This window comes from Sceloporus occidentalis, unplaced genomic scaffold, assembly GCF_023333645.1.
Source record: "Sceloporus occidentalis isolate IW3139 unplaced genomic scaffold, rSceOcc1.0.p SCAF_43, whole genome shotgun sequence".
Lineage (NCBI taxonomy): Eukaryota > Metazoa > Chordata > Lepidosauria > Squamata > Phrynosomatidae > Sceloporus > Sceloporus occidentalis.
The window spans coordinates 6,155,022-6,168,700 of record NW_028317023.1 but is presented as its reverse complement, the minus strand read 5'-3'; the positions used below and the strand labels follow the sequence as shown (position 1 = coordinate 6,168,700).

Below are 13,679 nucleotides of genomic sequence, written 5' to 3'. Positions count from 1 at the left end.
TAATTTTTTTGTATTTTTTTCACACAAATTGTACTTCAGGTATGAATTTTTAGGTCCAGGTATACGTCACTATCAAACAACACCCCAATATGTGTTCAGCAACATCTCCCGAGTGCAGTGATACCACCCATGCATTGGTTTGTCTGGTGTGCCCCCCCCCATTTTGGCCAGTCTGTGCCTATGCCCTATGTTTGAGCCAAGCCATTGCAATATACCCCATCAAACCATTCCTTTTTTTTAAATTAGACACCCCTTCGGTATTTTAGCACTGGCTCATAATAATAAACTTTATTTTATTTATTTTACTCTTTTTGGGCTTATTTACATTTTGCTGGAACCCGCTGGTTCCTCTGATGCATAATTATTTTTAAATGTTACCATTTTTTTTTTAAGCTTTTTTTCAGATTTTTTATTTTATTATTTTTTTACATATTTTACTAATCACATTGTGGTTAGGAGCTGGGCTCCTTTGACTTGCATGGTTGAATGTAGTAGCTGTATTCAACCTGCAAGTGGAGCCAGAGTTCTCAAGAGGTTCTGGAGACCCTCTAGCAAACTTTTCCAACTTGCAAGTGGCAAAATCACTCGCAGTGGTGGTTGTGACTGCTCTCCGGAACGGTCACAGCGCATCCTGGGTGAGTGTTCGGTGTTGCTGAATGCTTCGTTATGGAGGCATCTCAGTGACACCATTGAAGTTTAGGAGTTAAAGGATATGTAGTTCCTCAACGTCAAAAAACCCCAAATGAAAGCTGTTTTGAGGATGAAATATGTATGATGTTATTGGTCTTCACAATATTAATGCATGTCTGTTCAAAAAAGGAGTAATAGCAATGTAAATAAAGAGTTTTTCTTATCAGCTCTACTTTATGCATTTATAAACATGGTTCAATTTAAACAGGATAACAGCTATGACTTCTCAAGTAAACAGATGGAGCATGGTACTGACTCATCTTTCAGCTGCGATCATATACCTTCAAGCCTATTACATTATCGTACATTGCTACATATTTAAAAGGGAACTCCCACCATATGTTTGAGTTTTTTTAGTGCTTGGAAAGAATACCTATGTATGTGATATTTTGTTTTACAAACATCTCGTAAAGCTTTATCATTTATTACGGTTTCCCATAGGAACTCACCTACTCATGATCCTCTGCTATTTGTGAAGCTAGTTCCCATGGCCCGGTAGAAACCATGTACAGAACAGAATGCTGTACTGAGTATATCACAAGTGACGCAGCACGCACTGTAATTGTGCAAATATTTATTCCACAAATGGTGTCAAACATCCGGGCGCAAGCCACTTATTGTGTAATGGCTACAAAAGGTGGCAATGTAGGGAACACTGGATTTACTGCCTATAAATCCCACTGTAAAAAAGGAACTGATGGAAACCAATGCAAAACTTTATGTAATGTAACGTTTGTGACAACACAGACAATTTAACATACAGAAATAAAACCAAGTTCATTTTAAAACCAATACTCGCATGAAAATATTTAAGGCACAACAGATCTTCCATAATATCTCAGTAATGTGGTAAGTCAGAAATGCTCCGAAAATAGTTTGTGTTTGGATCTTCACGAAGCTTGGAGCCAAGGCAATGAACGTTGTCTTCCACATAACCAGCAACAGGTTGTAGAGGTTCCGATGGAACTTTAGGGATCTGATTACCATTCATTTCCGAAATAATACTTTGATCTAGTGAAATCACCTGTGTCATATGACACAAAAAGCAGATGGCATAGATACCAAAATAGCTTTGTTTTACGTGATTAAACCTTCAAAAAGAATGAAATCATCGTTCCGTAAAGGTTAATTTGCTTCCTAAACTAGAGTGCACGAAGGGTTATGTCTAAATTGAACAGCATCTTTAACCCCTTTGTGACCAATGATTTACCAGGAATGTGACAGAAAATGGCCCTACAGAACCAGTGACATACCAGGTCTGTCTTCAGGTAAACTTGCCCTCAGGAAACCGTGACAATTGCGGGGGCACTGCTGTTGCTGATTGCCCCGTCTTTTTGCAGCTGATCCCCTGCCTTTCCACATATGCAATCACTTCTACAGGGAATAACATCCATTGTTAACGTCAGATGACAGACAATGCCTGTAAACATTGCCTTTATTCTCTGCCTCTATCCTCTTCGCTGTGATTGTTAGCTGGAGAGAGACAGAGCACTATGAGAGGATACTGTTTGTCTTTTTTTACTTGACCCTAATTTTTAGTTACATATTTAATCGTTTTTAGTTAGTGTGGTTGGTAGTTAGTGCCAACTTTGTTCGGGCTAGGTAGAGGTTAAGAAAGAAAACCCTACAAAAATCCTTAGAAAACTTTAAATAAATGAGAATCATATAGGCACATAGCATGGTTTCTAAATCAGGGCAAGTTAAATATATTGTGCTATTTTCCCATTGGCAGTTGCTTTGTGTAGTTTATTTCCTCTAAAACTGTGAATATGTTTTTTTTTTTAGTTTCTCTGGTCCTGTAGTGTAAAATAGCTTTGGACCAGAAAGGGTTAAACAAAACGTTGTCCCAAGTAAACTCCACGTTTCAGGTATCCACGTTTCTCCCTTTTCCTCACCTTTAATACCTCTGTGATTGTAGTCACAATCCCACTTATTTTAACAACCCTCCTTCTTTTTTGTTTATCTTCCTCAGCCACAATCTCGCTTCTCCAGCAATAATCCTGCTCCTTTTATAATGTCCCATGTTCGTCTTTCTGCCCCTTCTTTTTTCAACCCAGTTCACCCACTGTAAATCCTACCATCCACTGTCCAAACAGTCTCTCATGCCTAGAGATGATTGCCCAGGCTATCCCTCAGGTACATAAAAAGTGGCAATGAATGGACACTGGTTTTAATGTAAAAATATATGGATATAATGGGCGATTTATAATTTTGCACACATCCCTTCCCATACATAATAAACCTTTAAGCAGGACTCCTTAGCCCCTAAACAAAGAACATATTATGCACCTTTGCTGTTAATACCAATTTGTAACAAAGTATTTAAAGCGATATACCCCATTCGGGGCAAACAGGGGCCTTTATTACTTCCCTGCAAGCACAAGCAGTTGTGTGCTTGGACTCAATGCAGTATGTCAGTGGAGTCACCTGAACCAGTAGCCTATGATCATGAAAGAATGTACCGTATTTGCTCGATTATAAGACAAGTTTTTTTCAGAGCAAATATTCAAGGTCGTCTTATAATCAGACCTCAAATAGAGGTCTGACTACAAGACTAAGATCCAGATTCCCGCAGCGCTGCAGGGGACCTGGATCCTCCTCTCTGGCAGCCTCTGCTGCTGTCGGCACTTCCTCTGGGGCGGAGTGCCGGCATTACATAACCTTCCGGTGCTCAGTCATAGAAGCCGTGGTGCAAGTCCTGGCAGGAGCGGAGGTTGTCTGTGCCAGTGAACGTTTGCGGGATGCGCACAGACAACCTGCACTTCTGCCGGGGCTTCAATGACACGGCGTAACATGACCTTCTGGTGCTCAGTCATAGAAGCCCAGGCGGAAATACCAGCAAGCTGCAGCGGAGGTTGTCTGACGCGGCCTCCACTAGACACCAAGGAATCTGAAGCACAGGGGATAAGTCTAGGGAAGCACTGGTAAGTCAGGGAGAGGATAAGAGTGACATATGGCGGGGTAAAAGGGCTTTCTGGAGGCAGAGTGGCATATAGGGGGGTTAAAAGGCATATCTGGGAGGAAGAGTGGCATTTAGGGGGTATAAGGCATATCTGGGGGCAGAGTGGCAACTTTTTTCCTATAGGGTAGTCTTATATTGAGTCTTTGTCTTTTTTTCCTAAATTAATATTCAAATTTTGGAGGGGCGTCTTATAATCAAGCAAATACGGTAATTAAACCATGTCCCACAAAGCTTCGACAGAAAGACATCTACTATCAACTTATTTTAATCAGTACAAAATGGCCTACAGGAAACTGATCAATTTATTTAAAAAGAATGAAACTTGAGGCAGAAGCAAATCACAAATATTGCTTGAAAAACATTTAAAAGTCTTTATTTTCAACAAGGTAATTGCCAGACAGTAGAGTTTTTAATGGCTTCTTAACAAACTATGAATGTCAGTTTGCAAGCATGACTTCTTAATTAAAATCTCCTTGCAAACGATGCCAGTACTTTTAAGAATTACTTTGCAGATATTAACAAAATAAATAAAGGTGGTTATGTAGCTTGGAAATAAACACTTTAATAGCATTATCCATTGCATATCTGTAAACAACATGTCAAGCTTGCCAATTAACAGAAAAACATGAAAGGTTAAACTGCTGCGTGTAATTCCAAAAACTGGAATGAATAAAAGGTTTCATACAGAACTATCGTCAACACATACATTAGAGCATTCAGAAGTCAAATTTAAATGCAAATGCTTCCAAAAAATAACCATACAGCAATAATATTAAAGTTTTTAGTATGTGAAGCAAAAATCCTTAGCTCATCTGCCATTTTATTCCTTCATCTTAAAATGTAATCACATAATAACTTTTTTTAATGTTTCTTTGGCAAAAAAATACTAGTGATTGGGTTAGCATGATTAATTAAAGGTTCACTAAACATGTGAAATCAGGCAAACGTTTACAAGATTCTAGATTATAATAGAAATTATGTTACCTTTAAATACAGCCCTACAGGGTATACTTCCCATAAGTCAGTGGTTAAAAAGGAAACCCGGTATAATAAAAGATAATAATACAAGTTTATACGTACTGTTCCCAGTAAAAGTGTATTTCAGGATATTAACGAGAAGCAGGGGGTTTGATTAATTTAAGTCCTAATTTAGATGAGCACATTAATTGAAGAGCATTCCAGGTCATGGTAAGTATGTCGATGCACTGATGTAAAAACTTGTTGCTGTCTCAGCGTGAAGGCTCCCAGAGCTTAGAGATGTGTCAATACTGTGACTGTTCTATTAAAAGAAGTTCCCCACCAGGGCCGGCCCAAGGCAAAATGCCGCCTGGGGCGAATTTTAAAATGCCGCCCCCCCCGCTTATCTACCCTATCTCCCCCTCCGTCCCTGCCGCCCCCCCCATTATCTACCCTTAACCCCCCCCCCCCCTTGTACTTACCTTTCAGCAGTCCTGCGGCAAGTCTCCCTGTTCGGTCTCGGTGCCGGCTTGTAATGCTCAGCACCGAACAGGGAGACTCGCCGCAGAGGAGAGAGGGGCGCCGAGCGGGTACTGACAGCTTGGTAAGTGAAAACCACTCGGCACCCCTTTCTCTCTCGCTTTACAAAAAAAGAGCTTCAAAAGTGCCGCCTGGAGCGGTTGCCCCACTCGGCTCCATTGTCAGGCCGGCCCTGTTCCCCACACCACCATTGGTTACCTTCATTAAATATTTCCAAGTAACCGTGTGCGGCTCATTTTGCATGCAACGTGCAAAAGCATGTAGGTTGAAACAGGCTGTTAAAGGGATGGGCAAGTAATAATACTATTTGGAGACAAATTATAGCACTTTTTTCAAAATAAGTGCTGCGTAGAGAGCAATATGATTGTACAAAAAGGACTGAAATGGTGCTTTTAAAATGTTGATTGATTAAGCAAGAAATGGGAAGGCTTATATACTTTAGGTAAGCACAAACTGCCAAAAACTTGCCAACAGTTATAGTTCATATGTACATGTAATTATTAATCAGATCTAGTACTTCATTGTACACTTATAGTAAAGGACAGGAACAAGTATGATTAGGCAGAATACATTTGTGATCAGCGGCTTTTGTTTCTACAAGTATGAGAAGTATGAGCATGGCATTCAGACACCACAATCTTGTTACAGTTTCCTTACAACTGTTTATTTTGTAATTTCATGCTCTGCAAAATGGAGGAAGCCATTTTGCAATTCACTCTTAAAGATGCAGTCCTATATCCCAAACAACCTCATCAGCAAACAATACATACTGAAGCCTTTGCAAGTACTTCAATATTCATTCTCATAGTTGCCAGCTGTCCTAAGAATGCGGCAGTTGCGGATGTCTGGTACAAGGCTGGTTGGAGAGATCACGGAATTCCCTCTAACCGCCATAGAATTAAGGGAGCGTGAGGTCTGTTTAATAGAATTATTCATTCTAACGCACGTTAAGCCCTGGGGTACTAGTTAGTATTGTTTTAAATGTTAAAAAAATATAGTGTCCTTTGCCGAGTCCAATAACTGTGAAGATGTCTGCCATGAACCATGTCTGTGCCTATCCTTGGTTAAAATGAGTGTGTATAAGACTGTGGATGTCAAGGTACAGGGTTAAAGTGTGTGTGTCAGTATATAGTGTTAGAATAGGTGTGTGAGGGTGTACAAACTAATCAGTGTACAGTATGTGTCAGTGTTAGATTGTATGTGTCAGCATATAGTATGCGTGAGACAAGTGTCAATGCAATGTGCTAAGAGTGCACGTGTGTTTGTGTATAATGCTAAACTGTATGGAGTGTTAGAATTTGCGTGTGTTGGGGTGTCAGTGTACAGTGTTAAACTGTGTGTGTATTTTTGGGGGGTGTCAGCATACAGTGTTAAACTGTGTTGGGTGTTAGTATAAGGTGTTAGAGTGAGTCTGTGTTAGTGTACAGTATGGTGTGTCAGTACAGAGTAAGGGTTAATGGGGATCTCAATATACAGCGTACTGTGCTTGGTGTCAGTGTAAGGTGTAAGAGTGTGAAGTTGTCTTAAGTATTAAACAGGGTAGCGTGTCCACAAACAGTGTGTTAGGGTATGTTGTTTGATTGAGTGTGTGTCTGCATATAGTGTTAGAGTGGATGAGCCAGGAAGGTGGTGTAGAGAGCAGATCACTGAGCAGTGAAGAAGCTGTACAGAAAAGGGCAGAGCAATTATTTCCAGTGCTGGGGTATGATGCACCCTGTGTACCTGGGTCAGTTGCTCCCTACTATGTACAGCCAGAATCTGGGTCCAAGAGAATATTCTAGACCAAGCAGCAGCCCAGTCAAGGACTGGCCCTGGGTGCCACTAAAAGAAAGTTGAATCAAAGAAATAGAGATATTCCTTTGTAAAAAAGAATCCAAGAACATTTGGCGTTGAGTGAACAGAAGTTATAGCATGGCTACATTGACGTGGGTGTGTTTGACTGTGCCTCTGGGTATGATAGCGTGCATGTCTCTGTATGCCATTGTGGACATGTGTTTTTCTTGGTATTTTAGTGTGTGTCTGGGTAAATTACCCTCCACAAATATTGGCACCATTGGCAAATATGGGTGTTAAAATTATTTAACCTTTTGATCTGTTCTTCAAACAATACACAAAAATACACTGCTCTCATGGATATAAAACAATAGCAAACACAACACAGGTTTATAAAAAAAAAAACAAAAAACTGTTAACTATGTGTGTAGCACAATTATTGGTACTCCTATGAATACATGTGAGACAAATAAAGTTGAAGTATATTAAAAGTGATATTTTACATGTTTTAGTACACTAGGAGCAGGAAATTGTTCAACTGTGATATGACTTCCTATTTCACAGGGGTATAAATATTAGGTAATATTAGACCGAATTCCCTTAGCCATTCATCACAATGGGTAAGACAAAGGAATAATAAGTGATGTTTGGCAAAAGGTTGTTGAGCTTCACAAAAAGGGAAGTGGCTATAAGAAAACTGCAACAGCAATCAGAGCAATAATTAAGAAGGTCCAGTCAACTGGAAGTGTTATAAATTCATCTGGAAGAAGAAGTATGTCTATATTCTCTCAACGCACTGTGAAGAGGATGGTTTAAATGGTCAAAAAAATCACAGCTTGAGAATAGCAGAAGTCACTTTCAGCTTGGGGTCAGAAAGTCTCCAAAACAATCCAACATCACCACAAGTTGTTTGGAATGGTTTTAAGAAAAAAGCCTCTACTCTCATCCAATAAGAACCGTCTCAGTATGCCACACACTACTGGGACATCAAACGGGATCGAGTTCTATGGTCAGGTTAAACAATAATGTGTTTTGTATGTTAGTCTGTGGGGTATGTTAGTGTATCTATTGGTATGTTATTGTGTGTGTGTTTATCTAGGTATGTTTTTGCAAGTGTTTGAGTGTGTTGAATGATGGTGTGTTTGGGTATGTAATTGTGGATGTCTGTGTGTGTTAGTGATTAGATATGTGTGTGTGGCTCTTGTCTCGTGACTGCAAGCTTGGCATGTCAGGCACCATAGACGGTACCTTCAATAACTTGTAGTAGTATCTGTGGCCATGCCCAACATAGTTCATCTTTCGTATGTAAGCTGATGATGCTAGCTGCTGCCTAGCTGTGTTATTTTATTTAATAAAATTACTATCTTTGAACGTATACCTTAGTACTGCCTGACATGTCAATCTTATTGTAATATTTAATGTATTATATTAACTAGTAATATGATGGAATTCAGGGGTAATGTCCCCTGAATTTTAGGTTATTCTAGGTTATTAGTTGGATATGCCCTGCATGCCAACTGTTCTTATTCCCACATTCAGTTACTGTCCATGTTATTTACACACACAGTATAATGTGTGTGCAAAGGAAGAGGCATTGTAAAAAAAAAAAGAGTCATTCTTGACTTTGTCCTGGGCCTGTACCTTGATGGCACATTGGCCTGTTAAGCAAGGACAGGTGCCTAAAGGGTTCAAGGCAGTGTCGACTCTGTGGGTTCCATGGAAAGTCCTGTGGGTGCCATGGTCAGTCCTGTGAAGGGGTAAGTCACTGGGTGCAGGGGCATGTCCTGTGGGTGCCCAACGGCATGTCATTGGGTGCAGGGGCAAGTCATGCAGGTGCAATGGCAAGTCAGTTTGTGAACTTGGTGACATAATCAGCACCATAACTGGGTGGAGCTAAATTATGCTAATTATGAGGGTTGGTAGACTGGGTGGTGCTTTGGGGCAGTGGGTGTGGTACATTTTCAAATAAGGTATATATAAATCTGTGTGCACGGGAACTACTGCACAAGAAATGTATTCAGCCATGTGCATCTCTTTTAACACAAGTAGCTTGGGTGCGGGGAAAGAGAACAAGTGCATAGATGTGATTCTCCTAATTCCAAATGTGACATTAAGCTGTCACATGCATTAAAGTGCATGGTGGCTGGACTGTTCTATTATCTTTCTGCTGTGCTTCTAATATAAACAACATGTGGGTAGAAGAGATCTCATCATGAAGCGTTGAGAAAAGAAATGCTTCCTCCCACTATTGCATAATTTCAGAATTATTATATATTTTTTTAAGGCATGAATCGGCTTACAAAACTCTAGTTCTATAAATTATAAGAGAAATAAATTTACCTACTTGCTGAAGGCCGATATACCATTCCCACAGGGCAACCTCTGATGCCCACAGTTTTGACTTGTATCTGTCTATAAAAGCAAGTGGGCATCATAAGATTCTCACCCTACAATCAATGGGAGAACTTTCCACACATGCGCACTCAATAGACCCCAGCTGTTAGTGTACCCAGAGCAAGGAAATGTGTTTGGATGGACATGTCTGCTGCATGGAAACAGCTGGGGGTGGAGAAAGGGGCGAATGCATATGAGGAGAATGCATTCTGGAGAACCCCCCCTTGAATTTTCAAGGGGAGCAGTAATGAAACTTAAAGGGACCTCACAGTTATAATATATTGAAATGCATATGGCGGTTGGAGTGCCCCTTTAAAAAACATTGCCGCCCATTAAGTGTGTTACGAGGGGCCAGTCCAACTCTTCTCACAGGAAAAGCTCACCAAGTTTATTGCTTCAGAATGCTCAATGAGAATCAAATTTCAATCATTTTCTTTAATCAATTAACCAAGTAACTAAACTAGACTTCATGTTTTCTATCTCTTCTTAAATACCATTTATGTGCTAAAATGCCACCCTCTTCTCTTCCAGAAGAGATCTTGTCAGGAACTACATGCTGTGACATATATGGATTATTAATCTATAAATGCAGTATAATGGACTGTTACAACACTCCCAAACATGCAATAGAACCACAGAAATTAACTGCAAATGTCCAAAAAAGCCCTTAATATTGTATTATGTATATTTATAGCAACAATAGGTTCCTCAGGACTTTGCCGCAGAAAAGACTTCTGAGGTCTGGAAAGCTTATGTCACTCATCAATATAAATGGAGGTTCTATAGTAATTGCCTTCTACATAACAAGCAATACTGCCTTAAATTACATTTAATTTGACAGGATACGATTTACAACAAGCCTTCAACAAAGAGATAGATATTGCTTAACACAGAAGACGACATACTGATCTATATCTGTATTTTAATATTTTAAATACAAGTTAGGCAATATGAAAGACTCCAAGCAGACATTTTACATCAATGTGTTCACACAAATGTCCACCTTATTTTCTTCAACTGCCCTAAGACATGACAGAAGACAAGGTTGCTCCTAAAAAATGCCACCTTGCCAAAATTTCCATTCCAATCCAATTATTTACTGTAGCACATAACAAATGCTAAAATATAGTTCATTGTTCTTACCTTGTGCCGACACTTAAGCACCACTCCATAAGCTCCTAAAAGAGGCATAAATTCAGATTATTTCAGTGGAAAAAGAACACTAATATTCAAAGAAATTACATTTCACCCATCCTAACTAATTTATTGATTGGAGGATCGGTGAGAGGATGTCAACAGAAGCACCGCCATTTTGGTGGAAGTTCTCACCGGGTTACGTCTATGGAGATGTGGATGAAGATAGCAGATTGAAGATAGAAGAGAAGGGAGAATATAAAAGGTAGAAGGTGATGAAGAAGAAGATGCAGAAGCGGTCGGCAGAGAAGGTAGGCAAACATTTAGAGACTGTGTGACAGAGAGTGAACGAGAATGAGAGTGTGAGAGAGCGAGGGTGAATGTGGGGCCACATATTTTGGATGAAAATTCTGAGCTTTCTGCACTACCTAATGCACTTGGTAATGTGTATTACTGTACATTTGCTATTGATAAATATAACGTTCAAAGGAATGTTGTATCAGCACTAGAAAATAAAAGCATGTGAGGTTTAAAATATTCTCTTTCTAGATTTGTTGATAATGAACAAATATAATCTATATTTTTACTGTAAGCACCGGCACTGAATCAGAGAAACTGTAATCCAGAACAATTCAAACATTTGGATACAAGTTTGCAATTTATGTCTCAACAATCAAATATATACATATAATGTACTTGCTCACTTAATGTATATATTGTACTTTGTTGTTAAATGCTTGCGATAACAAAGATAAAATATATTGTGTGTGATATATAACAGATTGCTATGATTTTGCTATAATAACCAATCCAATGCCAGTACTTGCATATCATCAGAGAATATACATATTCTTGCATATCTTATATATAGCTTACCAACTCCCTTTCTATACTGGTTTGTGCTAAATTTATATTGTTGCACTTTACGTTTATATTTCTCACAATAAGAGAAAACTGGAAATGTTTTCCTAATGTTCACTCCAAAGAAAGATGAAAACTTCTTGACACACAGATTTATAACTAAGGAAAAGAGTTCCAAACAAATTAGTTGGCTTTCCTAGTAACCACGAGGTTCTGACTTTCTATGCTAAAATATCACTTAAGACCATTTTCAAAGTTAGCTTTTCAAATAGGGATGTTTGAAAGATGTTACTAAAATGGGCCACGCCAATGCCTTCCGCATTTTGAGTATCATATAAAAGTATAATTTACTGCTTAGCTCTTTTTTCTGTTTCTCTTCACTGGCAAGGGTGTATGTGAGTATTACTGTAAAACACCACCTGTTTACATAGCATTACAGAAGTTGAAAATAACAGAAATAGCACATTTCTAAGCACTTTCAACACATTATAACAAAATATTTAGAGGAAGAGAAGCTGCCTTGAGAAGTTTACTCTCCAAGCAGTGTAATGAAGGAAAAGGGACTATTTACAAGAAATACAACTGAGGTTTATGCACTAAACTGTAAGGCTGCTGGTTTTGACATGTTATGAAGGGCCACCTTGGCAGGTTTCTAATGAAAGAAGAACAAATTTGGCCCTATACAGTACATAGCTATGCTCTTTTGGGTACTTTTTCAGGTATGTAATTAGAGGAGTCAAGCAATTTAGTAAAGCATCTGAAGTAGGCACTTGGCCTTTCTTGCGGGAGAGGTTCAACTTATCTCAACAAACCAGCAAATATATAGTTTTCTGAACAAACCAAAATGTGTTTGGTGGAATGAGCACGCAGAAGAAGTACCTTCTAAAACTGATAGTCTGCAGCTACCCATGACATTACAATAGTGCTCTTTAAATCTAGTTTAAATCTACACATAATATGGAAAACAAATGAAACTTACCTTCACCTACAACCCCAAGGACCTCAAATTTATTCATCACATTACCAAGATTAGGAATCTTCATGAAGACAAACTCTCCTTCTGATGAGGGCCACAGAACATGGCACAAGGAAAGCAAGAAGAAGGTAATCTTCAAAAGTCACCAGGCATGAATATTGCCATAATACTGCACTCTTCAGGGCATCACATATTATCTAAAGCAAGAAAAAATATATATAATTTTATGAATTGCATTTATTTGTATATACAAGCCATCAAGCTCAATATATCACATGCATGTCTATTTCTGCTGATATACCAGACAAAAAAAGGCAATTAAGTACCTTCTAGTCATACATTAAACAAGGCAACCATAATTCTAGACACCGAAATGCCAATGGTCCAAATGGTTCTCTTTGCCTATTTTCAAAAAACCCACATCAAAGCCTATGTTAGTCATTTCTTATTCTTTTTTTTTATATTGAATTCCAATTATTTACTCATCTTACTGTTACTGACCTAGTGTCATCCATATAAGTTCAGCTTCACGCAGCAACTCCCTCCACAAACATAATATAGAAGTTAATTGCTACAAGGGCTGAACTGCCCCATTAAACCTGTTAGCGAATACACACAATTAAAAGTTACATTTTGGAGCTATTCATATGCTAGCTTCGTGTTTAGTAAATATGCCCTTTTGCCTAATTTTTGCTATATATAATGCCACAGATTAAAGGAGTCAAATGCTGTACAAGTGAGGTCCCCAAAACAAAAAGTCATGAATTGGTGAACATTTGTGCATGAAGAGTTTACAAACTTTTGATCAAATTAGCAATAGCTTTTTAAGAGAGAAATACAAATACTTAGCAATTAATCAGCGGATCATACTCCTAATGTGTAAAAATAATATTCCTGACAGTCTAACAGATGGCTGTGAGAAATAATCAAAATTATCTGCACCTGGATTGCAATTGATAATTTCAGAAATTATAATGGAAGGTTCATTCATAAAAAAACTCACTTTCCTATTTTGATAAGCCAACAATGGTATTGGTTCACACAGCAGTTATATATTTTTGGTATGAAAAAAGAGAAGATCGATATATATTAATATAAGACAGTCAAAACAGTAATTTCAGAATAAACAAACTAGAGGTTGATCCTGTGATCCAAACAAGTAAAGGGATGTATGAAAAAAAACTACTTGAAATGCCTTCTACACAAGAGGAAATGTGGTGAAAGCCTGCTAAAACTGCTAACTAGAGGTGTACCACTCACAATTACTCTTTCTACTCAGTGGTATATTTTCAACTTTGTAAGGGAAGCTACTTAAATAAAGTGCAGGCAAACATGGCCAGGGTATATTATAAGTGCAAAATGTTAATTTAGGAGTTGTTTATATTACACTTA

General features: G+C 38.5%; 1 protein-coding gene across 2 annotated transcripts in view; it reads right to left on the bottom strand.

Annotated features, from left to right (window-relative positions):
• LOC149289818 (cyclin-dependent kinase-like 5) overlaps positions 1 to 12,354 on the bottom strand; it is an 86,110-nt gene extending 73,756 nt beyond the window's left edge. For both annotated transcript variants that reach the window (XM_089490307.1, XM_089490306.1), the window contains exons 1-2: positions 12,291 to 12,354; positions 10,460 to 10,494 (exon numbers count right to left, since the gene is read on the bottom strand). In XM_089490307.1, the coding sequence (XP_089346433.1) occupies positions 10,460 to 10,494; positions 12,291 to 12,354 (99 nt within the window). The remainder of the gene's footprint in view (positions 1 to 10,459; positions 10,495 to 12,290) is intronic.
• Positions 12,355 to 13,679: the final 1,325 nt, after the last annotated feature.